The sequence below is a fragment of the Athene cunicularia genome (genome assembly GCF_003259725.1).
Source record: "Athene cunicularia isolate RWA chromosome 5 unlocalized genomic scaffold, athCun1 chr5_part1, whole genome shotgun sequence".
NCBI classification, from domain to species: domain Eukaryota; kingdom Metazoa; phylum Chordata; class Aves; order Strigiformes; family Strigidae; genus Athene; species Athene cunicularia.
Genome location: NW_020799101.1, coordinates 17,135,759 through 17,156,211, shown reverse-complemented (window position 1 = coordinate 17,156,211; position 20,453 = coordinate 17,135,759). Strand labels below are relative to the sequence as shown.

The window sequence follows — 20,453 nt, the reverse complement described above, 5'->3', positions numbered from 1 at the left end:
CAGCTAGTGCAAGGGGCGGGGGGGGAGGGCTGCCTTCGTTCTGGCTCTTTCTGTCTCCGCCGCTGCCGGGTGCTTGGCGGCGGCGGCCCTCGGCGCATCTCGCCGCCCGCCCCGCGCTTCGCCTCGTCTGGCCGGCCGTGTTTGTGCAAGGGCAGCGCCGGGGGCCGAGGGCGAAAAAGGAGGGATCAGGGATGAGACTTAAGATTGAGACCGACGTCTTGGCCCTTGTACCCACGGTGGGAAGGGTCCAGCCTCCTTCGTCTGCCGGTGCAGCTCCCTGTCCCGAAGGATGTAGCTGCCGGAGGGACTGGAGATCTGACGGGAGGCTGGAGGTGGCCCATGTGTTGCCATCTTGAGGGTGGTCTTGCAGTGAGATGGAGTGAGGAGGGAGGTGTGCTGTCATTCTTGCCCGTTGAACGTAAACTGGGTGTTACTGTCTTGCCTACACGCTGCATGCCACAGCTCCGAGTCTCCCAGCAGGAGCCCCCCAAGTGCCGACATCCCCCTGCCCAGTGCCTAGCCTGCCTCCTCACAGCCATGGATGTTTCAACCACCATGTTAGATCCCATCGGAGCAAGATCGGATGACACACGGCGGTTGGGGCATCAGTGGCAGGGCCATGCTAGTGTTCCCTTCTGCTGTTACTGCTGCTACCAGCTGGTACATCTGCAAAAGCCCTGGTGGGAGGCTTAAAAAAAAATACCAGGGTAGTTGAGCTTGTTGCCCATATTAAATCTATTTTCTCTTCTGCTACAGTGTCACTGTTGTGAGCCAGGCAGTCTGTGACCAGTAGTTTGGATTGATGTTTGTCATGATTACATGATGTGATTTGGCACCTCACATGCTGAGACTTGCTGTCTCCTTCCTTCAGGTCACTGGGAAGGATCCTTTTATTTATATATGCCTGTGCTTATCAGATCTAAGGAAAAGAATACTTGTATTTTCTTCCTTTAGGGCTTACTGCTTATTAAGAGTGATGAATAGTGTTGCTATTAAAATATTCTGTGGATGCTAATTTATTGCTGTAGGGATGCACTTCTGGCCTCATAAATAGAGACGCAATGTTCTGACCATGCAGCAGCCCTGAAGTGTGCGGTGTTTGGATCTGTACTGTTCTGTTCTTTCTGCTTTCCCCACCCCCTACTTGAGTTCTGTAATTGTTTCTTCTTTCTTGTGGTACTTATACATTAATTATGCTTCTTTCATGCTGGCATGTGTAAGAATTTCTGCTGCCTTTTGTCCCAACATTGCCTTTGGCATTTTCTTCCTTTTCTATTCTGCCTTCTCTGTTCTTCCATTCCAAGTGGTTTTGGTCTGCTCTGTTTGAGCTTCTCTTTCATATTTTATCCTTGTCTTTTTTTTCTTTTTATCCCCTTGTACTGCTCAAGACACTGCATCTTGGCCTGGCATGTCCCTGTTGCTCTCTATTTTAAGATTTAGTTGGGGCTCAGATTTCAGAACTTTCCACCTCATGACATTCCTTTTCGTGGTGCTCCAGGTAGAGTATTGGGTTAATAGACATAACCTCTGTGTTCTAACCTACTGAATGCATTTTGTTTACCGAGGCTGTTTCCCCTGACTATTATGGCATTACAAAATGTCTATGTCTCTACATAACTTCAAGATTCTCTCTCCTGCAATTTGTGACAAATGTTGATGGACTCCAACAAGAATAATATTGATGTGCATACATTACTACCAGGCAAACCTTCAAACCCCAGCTGTTGCTGTTGTTGCTTCTGCCCTCGTTGACTGACAGGCAAGAACCAGAATGTCTCAGGAAGGAGTCAAGTCACAAGTCGTAATGAATCTCAGTTTACCAAGAACAGCAGTGAAATACTATGAATGATGAAACAGACTGATCAGAACAGAAGCGGCGCTGGTCTAAACATGAATCTGTGGCCATGCCACAGCTTTTTGGCAGGTTGTATGAACAAGAGGTAAAATGGTGGCAATCTGGGAAATTGTCTCGAAGCTTCCCTTTTTTGTAACCACTTGCATCTCCTATCTCATACCAGCGGTATTGATGGTGACTTTCATCATTTGACTCATCATGGCATGCCTGAAATGTTTTATTGTATTCAAAGAAAATTAGTTCTTCACCTTAAATAGCAGTAACTGGTGTTTAGATGTGGTAAGTAATGTCCTAGCAGTGCTTGATGCGCACTCTGTTCTTCAAGACAGTGGAGCAACCAAGACCCTCTCTAAAGACTCCTAATGGTTTCAGTCTTGATTCGGTCAGTGCTTACAAGAGGGTTGGGGAATGTCGTTAGGTCTGTGTGTATCCTGAAGAGATACCCAGCAAAATATCCTGGAATAACTTTTTATTTCTTTTGAAAAATTCGTTTATGTCATGACCCTGTGACAATGTCAAAGTACTTCCACAGAGTGATACTACTTTTTGAAGTGTATCTCTGGGTGCTCAGAAACTCAGAAAATTGGGTCATTCACACACTTTTGTATCTTGAAAGCTGGCAAAGTTTTGCTCTGGGGCACCCTTCCAGAAGATTCTTTGTGTTCTGGGGTCTGTGGTCTGGGAACCAATTGTCAGTGCTCTAGAAAACAGAACTGAGAGGTGAGGTTAAAACCTTCAGCCTAAAGCTAATGTTGATATTTAGGCTTTATAAATAAATTTTCTGTTTTGGTGTTTTGCTTGATAGAGTTGTGTGACAGTGCTGATTAATAGGAATATATAGATTTCCTTCTTCATTAAAAAAAAAGGTGATTCTAGATACCTCATACCCTTTAGTGAAAATAAGTAGCTGTAAAGAGGCAGGCAGTTCTTCAGAATAAATCTAAACCTGAGTTCTGACATCATCTTTGGCATTTTGTTTATCCAGTTCACTTGCAGATATCCGACAGCAAACCATGGCAGACACAGTAAACTGTGCATCTTGCTGTGAATTGTTCCTTGTTGGGTACTGTGAAATGTTTTTTTTTTTTTTTTTTTTTTTTTTTCCTTGGTGAGAGAAAGCATCATCACAAAATACACTTATGAAATGATTTCTTGCCCAATCTAACCTAATCTAGAATAGTTTTTATAGGGATCCTCACAACAGCTAAAAAAAGAAAGTGTCTATCCTTAAATAATCTGGCAAACTGACCTGCAAATCTGGAACTAAAACTGAGATAGTGGGAAGGAGTGAGGTATGGGATGAGGAGGGGAAAACATGTCTTGGACTGCTACAATAAAGTTCTGTAACCTGGAGTGAAACCTCCAGGGTTTTTTGGGTGTGTGTAGGAGGCTAGTTATGGCTTGTCTCACAGAGGCAGGAATAACCTCCTGCAGAGCACAGTTCACATACCACAGGCCTACATGGTGGCCTGAAAGGTTCTCAGCTTTTCTTCTACATATACTGAGGCAATCTGAGTCCATGTGACCCAACTAATGTTTTCAGTTTTTTTTGGGGGGGGGGAAAGTAGTGATCGATTTTAATTATCCATTAATGTCACCTTAAAATAAATTTGTAAAGTAAAACACTTAAAAGTGAAGAAATATAATTAAAGTTGCTTATGCATCCTTAGTTGATTACTTTTACATATGCATTATGACAGTGTCACTAATAGCATCTTTATTTGCTGCTTTACCATAGACCCCAGCCCTTTTCAGTCACATGAGGGGCTTTCTCCATGTGATGAAGCAGGATAATATTGTGAGGGAGACTTTTGTCTGTAGAAGCTTCACTTGCTGCTGAAATTGGGAGGGTATGGTCAGTAGTGTTGGAAATGGGAGAAAGGATGATGATCATGAGGGCAACTGGGTGCTGGAAGACTGCGTTGCTTGTCATACAGTTCAAGCAAACCGTATTCTTTCCTTGATGTTTATTTGAGTGTTCGTCATTTTATGGATAAGTGACTTGAAATTGTCAAACCTCATTCACTGGATGACTGAGCACTCACAGGTGCTTTTGTTTGTTAGATGTGAAAGTCCAATACATACTCCCATCTATACTCACAAAATGTCTCTCAGTATCTCAAGCTGAGCCTCCAATAGCAGTTGCAGACACTTTGCTCTTGGTGTCTGTCCCTCAGACTTGAATACAGTGTTGCCTCTTCTCATTCAACTTGTCAATGATACAGAAAAAAATCGAAATGCAGATATAGCAGCAGTGAGAGGCATGAAGTTAATGCTCTTCTGTTCAGCGGAGGACTTAATAGTATTCATTCTTTAATGCTATTTGACAGTGAGAATAAAGCAAAATATTAATTGCTCATTTAGGGAGCATGTTTTATCTTCCATGCTGAAGGAGTCCTGTAGGGGAACAAGGTATATCTTGGTATAGTGAAAGACTGTCATAATCCGTATGCTCAAGGGCTGAAGTCATTCAGAAGCATCTCCCCTTTTAACTGCCTATTACACAGTCTTGGTGCACTTCTAACATGATTAAGTCAGCCAGCTCTGCTTTCACTGAGGCCGTGCCTGCACAGAGTGATGATGTGAACAAGTGCTGAGCAGTCTAGTTGGAAGCACAGTTGAGCTGGTTCAGCTCTCTGCCACAGCCAGTGCACTCTTCCTCAACAGAGTTGATTAGCCTGAGCAGAGCAAACAGGAGTTTAGGTGACTGATAAGACTGTCTTGGGCCATACAGGCAATGTAAAGCATTGCAGTTATGGTGAGTAATCACTTATTTCCAATACTGAACAAGGATCTCTATTAGAAAAGAAATCCACTATTATTTGTAAAACAATAAAAAAATGGTTTCAGTAAACGTGTAGATCTGTTGCTCTTTGAAATCCCATCAACTGCTTGATCAGACTTCCTAAGACACTTAAGCAGCACAGATCTCTTCATATCTTTAGTTCATTGCATAAAGTAAATGTATGGCCTAAAGTAAATCATATAAGCTTTCCCTGTCTTAGTTTATATCTCTGCTTTGGCTGTAGAAATATTTAACCATCTCACACGAACCTCCTGTGATCCAATGACTCATTCATTATAAATCAGTATTGAGATGCTTGGAGACATGGAAGAAGTGCAGAGGGTTTTTTGTTGTTGTTGTTTTACTGGTGGGTGGTTTTTTTTTTTATAAATTTGCTAGCACTAGGTTTGTCTAACAGATGCAGGCATTCACTTCCATGCTTTCCTTGGCACTGGAGTGTTCAATTTGTTCAGCAAAAATAGAAGGAAGGGAGGGACTTTTCTGTTTTTTTACTGTTAAATTCTTAAATTAAAAAAAACCCCAAAACCCAGAAATGGTAGGAACAGATGTGATTTTGTCAAAGTCTGCAAAATACCTAAATGAAAGTTTCTGTGTTTGTTTTTTGTCTTTTATGTAGTTGCTTCCAAAATCCGTTACCTTCAGGAATATCACAATCGGGTTCTCCACAACATTTACCCTGTGCCCTCTGGAACTGACATTGCAAATACTCTGAAATACTTTTCTCAGACGTTATTGAGGTAAGTTTTAACTAATGCTCTTGAAGAAAAGAGCTAAAGAATCGATTGACTTTGAATTATTTGCAAGATTTAATGGGTCAATGCTCAGCCAAAAAGAGTCAGAGCATAATTTAAGAAAAGAATGGTATGAATTAATTTCTTCAGTGGCTGTTGCCCAATTTGCCCAGTTGAGCTGCTTATTGAGTGGCTGATTCTAAAATAAACTTGGTTGATTACACATTTGCTTGGCCCTCCTAACACTCAGCTGAATGCACAAATATGCTGAAATTGTGAAGAAAAGGAGTTTGTGATCTCTCTTTAGAGTTTTAGATGTGTGTACTCATGACCTCCTTGACAGTCCTGGTGCCTCAGGATCCTAGAGCAGTAAGCTGGATGAGCAGAACTAGGTTCTTACGGTGCCATACTTCAGCTGGCTGTCAGGTTCGGGTTCTGGTTCAGTCCCTTATAACAATATGAATAGACATGAAGTTTATATACACATCTGGCTTCGGATGGCAACAACGGGTCAGGACTATTCTGATCCGGGATGTTGATTTAGTGCAATACTTAGTAATAATATATAGTACTAAATACCATATGATTATGGAGTACATTTTGAATAGGAAATACTACCTCTTGTCTTGTTAAAAAGATAGGAAAAATTGGGAGACTGAGTTAGGAATGGCATACGTTCCATGGTGCTACCTAGTGGATTCGTATTTTGAAATTGTTTTTAAAATGGCTTTTGACAGTGAAGAGATTATTTTTGTCTGCCCAGGTTTTGGCTGGCACTAGTTTTCACGTCCAGAAAAATGCAGTTAGAGCTGCAGTTCTGTGCATAGTTTCCTGATTTATACCTGGAAAGACTGTCCTTGCTGTCAGAAGATACTTTGAAAATACAGCTATTTGCCTTATTTGATGAGGAAACATTAACAAAATACAATTAAGGTATATATTTGTACACATACCCATATGATATATACAAGTTGAGAAGCAAGAAATTAAACTCGAAAGAATGACAGTAGTTTGTTCTAAGGTTAATTTAAAGCGCATGGGATGTGTCAAAGTTCTTGACCTTGTTCATAAGAAGGAAAGATGAGTAGACAGAAATTACTATCAGTGGAAAACCTGTTCACTGCAAACTTAAAAACCTCCTGTTTACTTTTGAAAATTTCAAGAGTAGAATTGTTTAACCACTGTGAAATTTGTTTCCCTCATAATTTTGAGTGTTGAAGAAACTTATGGGAACCAGTAGGGATTTTTTTTTTAAGATCAGGAAATTAAAAATTTTGTCTAATTATATTGCAGCAGTTAGGGAAAAAATGTTCAAAGAGTCACTAAAGATACCTCTGAAATGTGGCTCTGTTCCCACATCAGGCTGTTTTGATGGATTATTTGCACAACACACAGACTTAAATCACATTTAAGTAAGGTTCTGTGTGATGAAACAACCTTTGATTAAATGCTATGGCCCTTTAAGATGTTAAAGCAAGAAAGTTGATTCTGAATGTTTTCGTTCTTAGCTGTAACTACCAAGTGCTATAATGAGATTTGTTTCTTTTGGGGCAGAAGTTTATTGGGACAGGATGGATTTAGAGTCTGCTGCTTAAAGGAAGTGGCTTTATACCACTCTGTTGTCTCCATCTTTCTAAGCAGTAGAGCTGACGTCCTGTGGGACAAATTCTTCACGCTTCACGAGCAGTGATGTTTCTAGACTTACTGAAAAAGCTTTATACTTAGCAACTATGAGAACAGATAAGAAATCAGGGCAGCAATTGCACAATTGAGCAACTCAATTTCTTTATTTTATGTTCAGAATGGGACTGAACCAAAATCCTGTTGTTGATAATGCTGAACCTCATGGGGCAGAAGTGATACTCGTATCTGATACACAGGTCTACACAAATGGCTTTGCCCTTCATGATCTGGGATCTGAGCAGCCTCAGAGCTAAAAGGGCAGCAGAAATTGAAGCCAGGGTTTGGATGTAAATTTAAGTGGACTGAGTTCTGATATTCAGCAAGGTCAAATCCACATTCTAAATCCCCATAACTGGATAATTTTAACTGTGGGTCAAAGCCCGAATGCTATGGTTGAACCTGTATAAGTTTATACACTTTCTGATACTAAGAAAGAAGCTGGATAAAAAAGCAAAACAAAACACACCCTGTATTTAGTGTGGCAGATGGAAAGAAGGAAACTCCCACCCACTGTGTGCAGATCTCTGCAAGATTTACCCTAAAACTAAACTGACTAGTTAAGAACCCTTCTGAAGAGTGTGTTCAGAAATTTCTTTGAATATTCTGCATGCTGAGTCTTCTTTCTGCCTCCTACACTGAGACTCCATTGTGCAAAGTTTAACATCAATGATAGAAGTACTTGGCAGAGAATAATCTTTCTAGCTTGAGACAGAGCATATGCAATGAAACTGGGCTGCTAACAGAATACTCATCAAACAGTGGCAAAAATGCCCATTGATTTCTGGAGATTTTAGGTGTGGTCTTCAGAATAGGTTGCTTGTGATCATCTACTGTTTTAAAGTAACTTTAAAAACCGTTTCCCAGTTTGATGTGTACTCTCCTTGCAGCTGAATTTTTTTAGGACAAACATTTTTTGATGAACATATATAGTCATAGGAGTAATGGAGGAATAGTGATTAGTTGGAAAATTTCATATGATGATTGGGTTTTACAGATGCAGCTTTTACTGTTTATTATACTTTCTACTTTTCCATGTAATGGACACATTGACTGTGTTCTTTTCAGTGGGGCATGCCCACTGTTTTGGATCACATTCATATGTGGTGTCATTCTGCTAGCTATAGTTGGATTGCACAAGGGATTAATTTGCTCCTTTGCTCTGTACATAGCCTCAATAAATCACAAGTTCAGGGGTGGGGGGAACAGATGTGGAATGGATGAAAAAATTAAATTCCTTATTTCTATGAACAAACATCACATAAAATCACCATACACAATGCATAGCACATTGATTCATTTAGTTCTTTAATTTTCTCTTTGGGCAAAAGCATTTCTTTACATTACAGCATGAATTTGTTTCATGCCCTGCTCATTTTCAGTGTTTTCTCCCTCATTTGAGGAATGATCTAAGACGTAATAAACATCCTGCAGAACAGCTCATTCTTTCACATTTTCTTAGAAAGACATACGGAGAATTTTCTCCAAGTGAAATGTTTTTCATAAGGAATAGCTGTAATTGCCCAGTGGCTAATTAATGGCCAAGCTTGTTTTGCTGCCTAGGTGAGATGCAGTTCTTTTGCAGGCATTTCAGGAAACCTTTCCTGGAAGGCAGTGGTTTTTGGGATAGATCTTCAGCAAAGATGTTATGAATCTTACAAAAAGCCCTGGTAGCTTTGTCACTTGTCATGGAGCATGTTCAGTGTGGAGTTATGATCAGCAGACACTCAGAGTTCTCAGTACTTGGTTTGAACAGAAGCAGGAGCAAACTGCAATCATTGTATCTTGGTCTTAGGGGACTTCTTAGATTTTCAGTGTTGACTCTTCTGTTTATTAGTTTTAAAACAAGGTTCAGGCAAAAGCCTGGGTCTGAAAGTTTGGTTTTGGTTTGTTTTTATTTTTCCTAAATTTGGTGTGATTGCAGCTGGAATTTAGATATGGTCTCATTGCTGTTCCTGAAGTGAACAGAAGGATGCCCTGATCAAGATACAAGATGGTGTGCTTTGGCCTCTAATCCATAGATGGGCCATAGCTCCCTGTTAAAAGGAAGGGAAGCCAATAGAGTAAGCTCTCCATCACTACACATTCCAAAGCAAGGAAAAATTAATACAGTAATATCCTTTATGGAAATAAATGTGCTTGAAGTGATGTGTTGGCAAGTAAAGGGATGAGTTAGTTGGTATCATCTGTTGGTAGACAGGGAAGGAATATAATTTAGTACCTTCATATCTCTAAACATGAGCTGCAGAGTGTGGCAAATGAACATCAAGCAAATTAAAAGGAATCAGCACTCTTGATTATTTGTTTTTAAAGTCATACTAGATCTTAGGTGATTTTCTGATATGATTTCATAAATGCTGTCATGACAGTCACCGCATTTCTTATACTGGACATTGGGTAACAGAAACCAAAATAATCTGCCAAATATGTAAGGCACAATAAAAAAAGGGAAAAAAAAGTATGTAGTTTCTTAAAACAGACTATGTCTGCTATCTCTGACTGCAAGTGTGATATGATAGTAGCCCTTTAGCATAGAACTGTGCTTGTAAGAGTGTTTTATATATATATGGCAAATGAATGACATCTTCTCTTATAAGCACCTTAGCAAGAGTTTAACTTACTCATGTAAATTGGTGAATTGCCTTGTGAGGTAAGATATATCTTTGCTAAGGTGATTATACAATAGGGATTTCTATACTGTTAAAAGAGGACAGAGGTTTCCAGAAGTGCTCCCTCTTGGCATAACTCTGCTCTTGATTAGTCAGTGGAAGTTTTAATGCCACTGACTTGTCTTTTAGAAGTTTTAACACTGACTTTGGGAACAGAGTTAAACCAACAGCAACTGCTGTCACTGAGAAGTGCAAAATGTGCTTAAAAAAAAAAAAAAGGCTTTGTGTGTGGTTTAATATATTTAAAAGGTTTATTATATTTTATAGGCACATATGAAGATTATGAAGTAACCCTCTAATTGTCTGATAACTAAAATATAACACTGCTTAAATGACAATTTATTTCTATTTAAAATAGTGGGTCTTTTTTTTTTGAATAAATTAGATTAACATGTTTACAACATTCTTAAAACAACATAACAAGCTGATTGACGTATAGCCTCTATTTTGATTCCCACTAAATCCTTTTTATTTTTTGAAATTATCTCTCCTTTAGTTTATAGAGATTTTTGTTGAATAATAACGTAAGTAACAGCAGGAATGTATGGTAACATACTGTCTGATCTGCAGTTACGTAATTGGTCTTGCTTGCTTAGCCCTTAGATTTTTGAAGGTAACTATTTACCCAAGGAGTGTTTGTATTCATAAAGTAAAATGTTTCCTCCCTAAACATGGGCAAAATTAAAAACACACATAAACAACCATTATCATTAGCTCACAAACATATGCTAAAGACCATCTACTATATATTATTTTACAACTTTTCCAAATGTAGTTTAGTTAACATTTTAGAAATATTATATTATTTCTAAATCCATGTGCCTGTTTAAACTTCATTATCTCAAATGATACTGAGTGAGTGGTCATGAAACAGTATCATAAAATACATACAGACATTATTTTAATGCAATAAACATGTGATTTTTAAGACTATCTTAACAAACACACATGTTTATTCTTTGCTAAAACATGTTTCTGCAAGTGCCACACCTATATTTTGCATGTTTTCAGTCAGTTGGTTCAAAAGATTATAGGGGGAAAAAAAAAATCTCTCAAAATCTCAGAGTAAGATACCAGCCTATTGTGACACAGCTATTTTTCCATAGCAAACACTTGTAATTCTCAGAATTTTTCTTAACTGTGAAACATGGGTAGGGCACTGAAACATGCATTTTTATATTTTTGCTCCTTATGAACCAGATAACACATGAGATGCAATGAAATTTCCTAGATGTCAATTTTTAATTCTCTTATCTTGAAGCATGAAAGTGAATGGTTGCTAGACTTTTAGACTTGATGGTTTTGGTAGCAATTGCATCTTATGTGGGATGTATCTGGTCTTTTATTATTTGTTTTATAGTGTCATTTCAATGTAATGTGCTGTTCTTTGTGTCTTTGTTGTCTCTTTTTTTTCTTTGTCCCCCCAACAGCATTTTGTCCCGCACAGGGAAGAAGGAGAATCAAGATGCCTCCAATTTGACAGTGCCCATGACCATGTGTCTTTTTCCTGTGCCATTCCCACTCACCCCATCTCTAAGACCACAGGTCAGTTCCATCAACCCTACTGTTACTCGCTCCCTCCTTTACAGCGTCCTGCGAGATGCTCCATCTGAACGTGGCCAGCAAAGTCGTGATGCTCAGTTATCAGACTACCCATCTTTGGACTATCAAGGACTTTACGTGACACTGGTGACACTGCTGGATCTAGTTCCCTTGCTACAACATGGTCAACATGGTAAGCAGGCCCTTGAACCCTTCCAGTGCGCTTAACTTCAGTGCTGTGAATCCATGAATGATGCATAAATGCAGTAGAAGAGATGGGCCTAAACTGACCTGGATCTGGAATTCAAATCTTCTGGGATGTGTTTATATCCAAGTGTTTGGTTTGACTTTCTTAAATAAAAGATTTTTTTTGCTTACTGTGGATTTGGGTTTGAATTCTAAGGTTGTCTGATTTTTAGTGATATGCTGTTGGTATGTAACTAAAATACAATGGTATATAACAAAAATAATGTAGATGGGTCTAAAAATAAATCTGGATTTTGCATTTGAATCTGCTGGGATATCTTCAGACTGGTCTTCTTGGGGTAGCTCTTAAAAAGGCACAAATTGTTTGCAAATGTGTATCTGGCCTGTAACAAATATGCAGATTGAGTGTTTTGGTGAAGGTCCATCTCTAAATAGAACATAGCATGTATTTAATTGAAGGAAAACCATGGTAGTGGTGATTTGAGATGGCTCTAAAATATTTTTGGGTAAAAAGATAGCAATATCTCTGATTTACAGAAAAGCCGTGTTTCCTTATGTTTCAAATTAGTTAATCACAAGATTTTTTTTTCTGTTGTGACTGAGTTTTATTTGTATTGTTTTCCCTCAAGCTCTGCATATGTATGGCTTGTTAGCCTGTGGCTTTCCATACTGAGATTCAGGAGCCCAATGTTCTCCTTATGTTACATTAGCCAAACATTAATTTTCACCATGTTATCAGGGTGTATTACTTACACAGTTCAGTACAGGAAGATTGTCAGCAATCTGATACACTGCTGAAATTCTTTTGGAGGAAGGTTGTTTCTGTTAAATCCTGAATTTCTGTTGAGTTGGCAGCATCATGTTTTGAATCAAAGGATACTGCACTAGGAAATGAAATGATTTTGTAAGAGGGGGCCTCCTAGTAAATTATAGACTTGTTAATTTCAGTTTTTAAGAATGGTGGAGTTAATTATCAAAACAATCTTTTAATACATAGGTAACATGGTGGTAATTAAGAACCAGTGGAGACCTGTAAAGAACAAATAACACTGAGCAAACATGATTTTTTTTTTTATGACAACACAATGGCTCTCCTGGTGGGATTTTCCTGTCTTTAGTCAGGCTTTTGTTGCTTTGTTGCTTGACATTCTAACAGGCAGTCTGGGACATACAGTCCCCACTTGAGTGAGGAAAACACTCCAGGAGTAATCACCAGAGACTCTTGTCAGCTGGAGGGCTGTACAAGTGGGAATCTTACAGGAGTCTGTGCTGGGTCTAGTGTTATGAAATATCTTTTTTTTTTTTCTTTTTTTTTTTTTTTTTTACTTGACTGATAGAAATGAGAGCGCACTTTGGTTTACAGGGGTTATCAAGATGGCAGATAGCATGTTCTTTGTGTGAAAGGTATCTGATTCAAAATGATGTTGGTAAATTCCATTCTGTTTTACAACATCTTCAAATGAGAAATGTGAAATACTGTGTTGGAAGTGGGAGAAATCAAAGGCAGCAATGAGATGGGGGAAATACTAGCTTGAAGCTGTACTGCAGAGAGATCTGGCTGTTAGGTAGGTCAGAGGCAGACCATAAGTCAGTAATATGGTAATATTATTCTAACAATATGTGAACAGGTGTTCTATGTATGAGACACCCAGAGCATTTTGTTTATCATTCTAACAGCCCTAGCAAGGCCTCAGGTGGACTAAAATTTTCAGATTTGTCCACCTGGCATGAAGACAGACATGGGCCATTTGGGAGGAGTCCAGGAAAAGGAAACAAGAATTATTTGAGGTCTAGAAAATGTGAACAGTGAGGAAAAACAAAGAACTTGGTTTAGCTTAGAGAAAAATGGGAGACATGATTATCATATACAAATATGTAAAGATTGCTGCGAGGAGAAAGAAAGTAAACCAAGCTATTAAATTGCAGCAATGGAAATTTCAGAAAAAGGAAAAAAAAGGCTTTTTTTATGGTAAAGATGGTTAATCACTAGGATGGATTGCCAGGAGGAGTGGCCTGTCTTGCAGATTTTTAAGAACAGTTTAGATAAGTATCTGCCAGGAATAATTTGGTTGACTCATACTTGGGGCAAGGGGAGGTCACACTTGCTAATTTTTATCATTCTGTGTACAGAGAATTAAATGTTGCAATACAATGTGTTATTTATTTCTCCCTCAGTTTAGCATTTGACTAAATATATATATTTTTTTTATTGGAACGATCAGTGGTGTTTGGGTAAGTACAGCTGGTGCACTAAGTGGTCCTGAACTTCTGTGCAATCAGATAATACAAAACTCTTGATGCTTAGCTGGAGAATATGTGTTGCAAGAGATATACACTCTCTAGCATTAAGGGTCTGGTTAGACCCTTGCATAGAAGACTTGCCAGAACCACTGAAATGGAGTGCTAATTTTAATTCTTACTATGACTCATGATGTTTACAGCTACAGATCTCAGCACTTTACAGAGGCAATTTTAAATCATACTAGTTGTGCAGATGAGACTGAAGGCCTGTGTAAAAAAAGATTACAAAGTGAGTAATGAAAGGAATCCCTCTCATGCAGGGGAAAGGCTTTCTGATGTATTGGGATCATCATATAGGTTCAAACTTGAGGTTCATTGAGTATTGTAATCTTTCTCAGAGTTATTTGCCCCAGCTCAGTTCCTTATTTGGAAGAGGGTATAAAGATTCTACAATAACCTATCCCCTCCCTTTTTATCTTGAAATGTTGCACATTCTTAAGTATCCCTTCCAAAGAGTTACAGTATAATTAATTAGAATAAATATGGAAATCCTTAATAAATACTTTCTTTTAAGCCTTGGGCATTTTTGGCCTGAATGGCTTCCCAGGATTACAAGATCCATAGTTTAATCATAGTTTAATGTTATTTGAAAAATACAGTGTTGCTTCCTGTAGTCTCTCTGGGGAGGGGGACACTTTGCAGCTCTGTTGAGGGTAATTAAAGATCAGGATCTTATTTTTCTATAACTGATAAAGACTGGAATGCTTTTTGGAAAAGCAGGCTTTTCAATACGAAAGTGCATATCAAATTCTGATTCTAAAAATATCTCTGCTTAAATGCAGGCCATTGTATGTTAATCACTGTATGATTAAAATCAGCATTGATTTTCATCAATTATTTTACTGGCTGTAGTGTTCATATTCCCTTCAAACTCTTCTGAGTACTGGTGAACAGCTGTTTCCCTCTATTTTAGGAGGGGTTTAAAAATGATCAGTGAAGTATCTTGTCTATAGTAATTAACTTCCCAAATTACTTTGAAGGGAAAACTTGAATTTAAATGTAATTTTTTAAAATAGTTTTGTAAACTAAAAAGTACACATTCATAATTACTTTTCCATTGTAATGATTCTGTATTTTTTTATTTTATTCAACAGATCTTGGGCAATCAATTTTTTACACTACTACATGCTTACTTCCTTTTCTCAATGATGACATTTTGAGTACTTTACCCTATACAATGATTTCAACACTAGCTACCTTTCCTCCATTTCTGCACAAGGATATTATAGAGTATCTCAGCACATCTTTTCTGCCTATGGCTATATGTAAGTAGAACTCATTGTAGTATTATTATGTCTCAGAAAACATGATGCACTGCTATAATAGTATCAGCCTGTAGGAGTCAAAGTTTGATCTGGCATAGAATTGTAATGGTATATCAATCTGTTGTATGTATATGTGTAAAATAATACCCTGTGACTATTTTTCAAAGGGAAATATTTCTATAATTTTTATTTATGTATTATGCTGTGTTACTGTGTGAATTCTTCCTTCATTTAAAAGGTGAAGTTTATTTAAGAAACACACTGTTTTCAGACTCACAGAACTTTCAGTGCCAACAGTGGGAGTTTTGAATACAAAATCAGTGGGGAAACTGCGCCTGAAACGATAGATGCAATAACACCATAATTTTTGAATCTGGACTATATCTGGATGTACAAGAATGACTCTTATCAATGAATGATGTTCTGATGAGTTTCCGATTTTTCTCCTTCCCTCTCTTCTTGGCATATTCTCTTTAAGTGCTGTACTAAATAGCTGTGCCTGTAATGTCTCCTATCAGTAAGTGTTAAGACTGAATCTGACAGTGCTTGCCTGCCTTTTTTTCTTTCTTTTTTTATTCCTATCCCTGAGGTTGTCACGTGATTACATAATTTCACGATCCCTCCACAATGTGAATCCTCAGGTGTGTTCTGAATGCTCGTCTATGTACCTGATTAAAAGCTTGATGGGATTTCAGTAGTAGTGAGACATTTAACCATGTTCTGCAGATGGAAGCATTCGGATCAATATCAAAAGTCAGTTTTAACCAGCAAGCCTTTTATGGTGTGGGTGATCAAATGCTGGAACAGTTTGCCAGAGAGATTGTAAATTCTTCATCCTAGCATATGTTCAAAATACAGTTGGTCCTGATACCTCCTCTAGTTGACCTTTCTTTGAGCAGAGGGGTTGGATGAGATGATCTCCAGATGTCTCTTCTAACATCAACCATCCCGTCATTCTGTGACGTCTCTTTCTTATTTGTATTCCAGACCTTTATGGAAAAACATGAACCACTTTTTTACGGAGATCAACACTCATGTTATTTAAGCATGTAAAAGGTGCTGTTAGAACATAGAAAGAATCATTATCCAGTGTTTTGAGATTAAGATTTCATGGAAATTTATTATGTACATTTTCTGGCTCTACCAGTCAGTGATCTTGGAGAAATTCCTTAACCCTTCTGTACCTCAGTTTCCTCATGTAAAATAGTCCCTTCTAAGACATTGCAATGGTGTTTTCTCTGTTACTTTTGACAGGTCTAATGTAAATGAAAATTACTAAGATATATTTCTTACATATGTGCAGTAGATCCTCTCTGGGTTAAGACCAGAATGTTGCATTAAACTCCTTTTCCTTCCATTACAGTTACCTGTTAAAGAACAGCTGATGTAGGTGGCTTGTCCTGTCCTGTCTATCTTCAGATCTATAAAACTATTCTCCAAACAATTGCTTGATCCAAATTCTTGGTTTATTTAGATACTATTTCCTAACTGCCCTTGGCAGAGATTGCAGTCATGTAGAAAATGGAAGCAACCTTTGTCATGCTGCCTTTTTCCTCAGTTTTGGTTAGATGTCTGTATGAAACCAGTCTGCTGCTCTTTAAATTTGGCTTCTAGTACTGTGTTCTACTTTTCTTCTGATGGCCACATTTTAATTGCCAGGTTAGAGCTGCTGAGTATTTTGCAGTTTAAATCCATACAAATAGACCTTGCCATAATAATTTGGAGGCTCTTACATCTGTGGATGAGATTCAAAAAAGATGAACAAAATTCAGTGAAGAGACCCAAAGTAATGTTGGGTCATGTGGAGAAGTACTGGATAGAAGAGAGGAATTCTCCATTTTCCCTTCCCTTCTTCTTTTGCAGTTGAGTGCTCTTTTAATTAGTGCCCTAGCCTTTCCCAACCAGGAATCGTATGCCCCTCTATAAGGTGAGTGCCTTTCCTTCCCCTAGTGTTCAGCTCTAAATCAAACCAAAAGGGAGGATGTAAGAGATTGTGTAAGCAGCTGGTGAGCCAGATGGGAGGGATGAAAGCATCTCACTGAACTGGTAGCTACAGTTCTGTACTTCTATCCCAAATACTTGGTTCCCAAGCAGCCAGGCTTGGGAAAGAGCTGTGAGTGAGAATGGGAAGATAGATCGCACATCTCTTTGTAGGAAGTTGCCCTCAAAGCCATTTTGCTATATTACAGTTCGGCAAATAAACACCTACACTTTGCAGGGTTTTTCCAAGGATACAATTTAATAGTAACCGTTTTGTAGGAGACCGGAAGGAACTCTAGCCACCTTATGTGTGAGATCAAAGTTACAACAGCCTAGCTACACTTCTGTGCTACTGTTTATCATTATCCTAGCACAGCTCATATAACAAGGAGGACTAATTTTGCTGGTATGTAGCTGTAACTTGAACTCATACCATGTGCTCCCTGAGAAGTAATCTGTGCCATACACCAACAGCCAGCAGCTACCATCAGCCCAACCCTTCCATTAATGTACCTCAACAGCAGACTCTATTTTTTTTTTCCATGTTTCTTTACCCTCCACTTCTTCTTTACCTTTTCTGCAATCCAAGCCCTAGGTGCACTTGACTATACAAATGACATTACTTTGACTAGTCTGTGGGCACTGAAGGTCAGTGCCTGAGAAGATCCTTGTCTTTAGTTAATGCAGCTCTGAGAATGAAATCTTACTGATCTGGAAAACCAGGTTCTGTGAATCAATACCATATTCTTAGTCATCTTTCTCCTTCCAGGAGAAAAAAACCTTCAATACAGAATGTTTCTATATTTTTAGGGTTTTTTGGATTTTTAAAATTTTTTTTAATGAAAGGGTACCTTAGGAATTTTTTTTGTATCAGTTGGAATCAGTTAGATGCTATTCTTGCCTAATTTTCCTTGTTATACAATGGAAAATGTTTCTTTTTTTTTTTTTCCCCTTTCTTTTAAGTGGGATCCTCAAAAAGAGAAGGTGTTCCAGCACATGTCAATCTATCTGCATCATCAATGCTAATGATTGCAATGCAGTACACATCAAACCCGGGTATGTGTAAACATGCAACACGGTAACATTCTCTATAAAAGTAAGTCATGAAGTACTGTCCAATGCAATCAGAGAAATCATTTTCCAGATGGGGAAAAATCAGTCTCACCATCCAACACAGGATGAAGAAGATTTTAGTCAAAACTGTAATTTCTGAGCATCATGGTTCAAGTAGTCATTATGTAGATAAAAGATCTCATTGTGATGAAGAAGTAGGATTTGACCCGGGATTGAAGACTGATCTGCTTTTGCTTGACATCAGAAAGTAGTGTTGATAGATAACATTAGTGTTGGAAAGAAATTTTGACTATGGAAATTAATAGTAACAGTTTGTCTTATACTATGATTCATATCCCACCAAATTCACAACTGATACTATTTTTTAAAGAAGAAAGGTAATGCTGGCTGCAGGCTCAGTAGAACTATAATGAGTTTAAATAATGAATTTAAATAAGGCTAGACACAGTCCCAGTTAAATCAGTGGGATCATACAACCAAATTGAAACAAAATTTAACCTGAGGGAGCTGTTACATTGCACGATAGTCAACTATCTCCTGTTTTATGGGTAGATGTTGTGTGTGTAGGAACTCCACACTGCAGTATGGACATGAGAACTGTCACATCATGCTAACGTAGTTCACAGTGGTAAATGAAAGCAGCACACCATTTTTAAAAGCTACTCACACAAGTTAGTTCTTTTTCATGAAATGTTCTTTTGTTTGTGAATTCCATGTTCCAGCCACTTGAGGAAAATGTTGCCCCATGTTTTTTGGGAAGTCAAACTTGTGAAGTAGTTTATTTGAAAATAATTAAAATAATGCATTGTTACATGTGACTTCCTTACTGCCTCAAGATGAATGGTAGGATGCTCATTTACAGCTTTACATTGTACCAGAGGGACAAAGTTTAAGGGAATTAGCAGGTATTCTTAAACTAAAGTGTTTGAAAAAAGCTGCACACTCATAATACTCATAATACTAATTATTTTACTGCATTCCTTGACAAAATCAAGTTACTACTATGTAATTTTCATATTCATATTCATATTCTATCATGACTCTCAGGGCAATGATTCTTCAGCAAACCCTTTAAGATAAAAAGTAATTAAATGAGGTATAGAGTTTTGGAAGGACAAAACAAAGACAATCAGCTAATTATATCACTTCTGTAACTCGAGTTTCCACTTCAATATTATGTCTGTACTGTCTTTTCTCTCTCAGTGTATCACTGCCAATTATTGGAATGCCTTATGAAATATAAGCAAGAAGTATGGAAAGTAAGTTTATGATCATATATACTTTGTGGAAATCACTGTAATTGGATGGTAATGAAAACCAGATGGCTTGAAAACTGAACTGACTGTGTGCCAAGGAGTTATAAATTATCTTTGTATCCAGTCCTCCTTCTGGATTATGGAGAGAGAGGTCCCTCTGATTTTTAGTTTACAGAAGCAGCTCCATGTTTTGTAGAATAGAGCTCTGTTTCCTAAATACTATGTGGTTGTGGCTCCAGTTAGCAGAAATTTTAATAATGACCAATCTTCTCAGTTTGTGTAGGACTGAACTTTTATGAGGACTATTTGTGAATATTGTCTTAGCCTGAATCTTATCTGGATCCAGCTGTTTATCTATATTGCACCTCTCTGCTCCATGGCTAGATAGAGGCTTCATTTGCTATATGTTAATACACTACACGGTGTGGGTGGTAGCTGTGGGAAGCTCTGATCCAAACCCAGAAGCCAGTTGGGAACAGTTAAAGTTAGTCATCTAATTTACTTGTAAGAGTGTACAAAGGCATGAAATGTATATGTTTTATGTGTTCAGATATCTCTGAACACAAGTGATGTTATTGAATTGTGTTTTGCTACTTTTCAAAATAAACACTTTGTATGTGTCTTTCCTTAGGATTTGCTATATGTGATAGCTTATGGACCATCTCAAGTTAAACCTCCAGCAGTACAAATGTTATTTCACTATTGGCCCAATTTGAAACCCCCTGGGGCAATCAGTGAGTACAGAGGACTGCAGTACACAGGTCAGTGCAGCTCGTTTTGTATAGGCCAAAATAAATACAAAGGAAATAATCAGAAGTGTGTTAATGTCACGTGTTTACGGTTCTGTAACGTATTTTGAAATCTTTTGTTTGATAAGTTGGTACTTTCATAAGTATATACAATATTCATTTCTCTATGTATTCAGAGATGTTATGAAAATTAAAAACTCTGATTGTATCTAGTAAATATATGTTACACCCAATACTGACTAAACCAGAACAGGAGAAGAAATAAGTACAGTATACCAAATGGTCTGTGAAACTGCTGCCTTGGCCTCACAAGGGTTCTGGCTTACGTTCCTTTCAAT

The 20,453-nt window shown here is 38.0% G+C and overlaps 1 protein-coding gene across 10 annotated transcripts in view; it reads left to right on the top strand.

Annotated features, from left to right (window-relative positions):
• Positions 1–27: 27 nt before the first annotated feature.
• UNC79 (unc-79 homolog, NALCN channel complex subunit) overlaps positions 28–20,453 on the top strand; it is a 112,428-nt gene continuing 92,002 nt past the window's right edge. For 5 of the 10 annotated variants that reach the window (XM_026849018.1, XM_026849015.1, XM_026849017.1 and 2 more), the window contains exons 1-7: positions 28–2,575; positions 5,278–5,398; positions 11,172–11,476; positions 14,886–15,056; positions 18,000–18,092; positions 19,314–19,369; positions 19,998–20,127. In XM_026849018.1, the coding sequence (XP_026704819.1) occupies positions 11,230–11,476; positions 14,886–15,056; positions 18,000–18,092; positions 19,314–19,369; positions 19,998–20,127 (697 nt within the window). In that variant the 5' untranslated portion in view covers positions 28–2,575; positions 5,278–5,398; positions 11,172–11,229. Of the gene's footprint in view, positions 2,576–3,506; positions 5,399–11,171; positions 11,477–14,885; positions 15,057–17,999; positions 18,093–19,313; positions 19,370–19,997; positions 20,128–20,453 lie in introns of those variants that run through there. The other 5 variants (XM_026849014.1, XM_026849019.1, XM_026849012.1 and 2 more) reach the window with 5 other exon arrangements.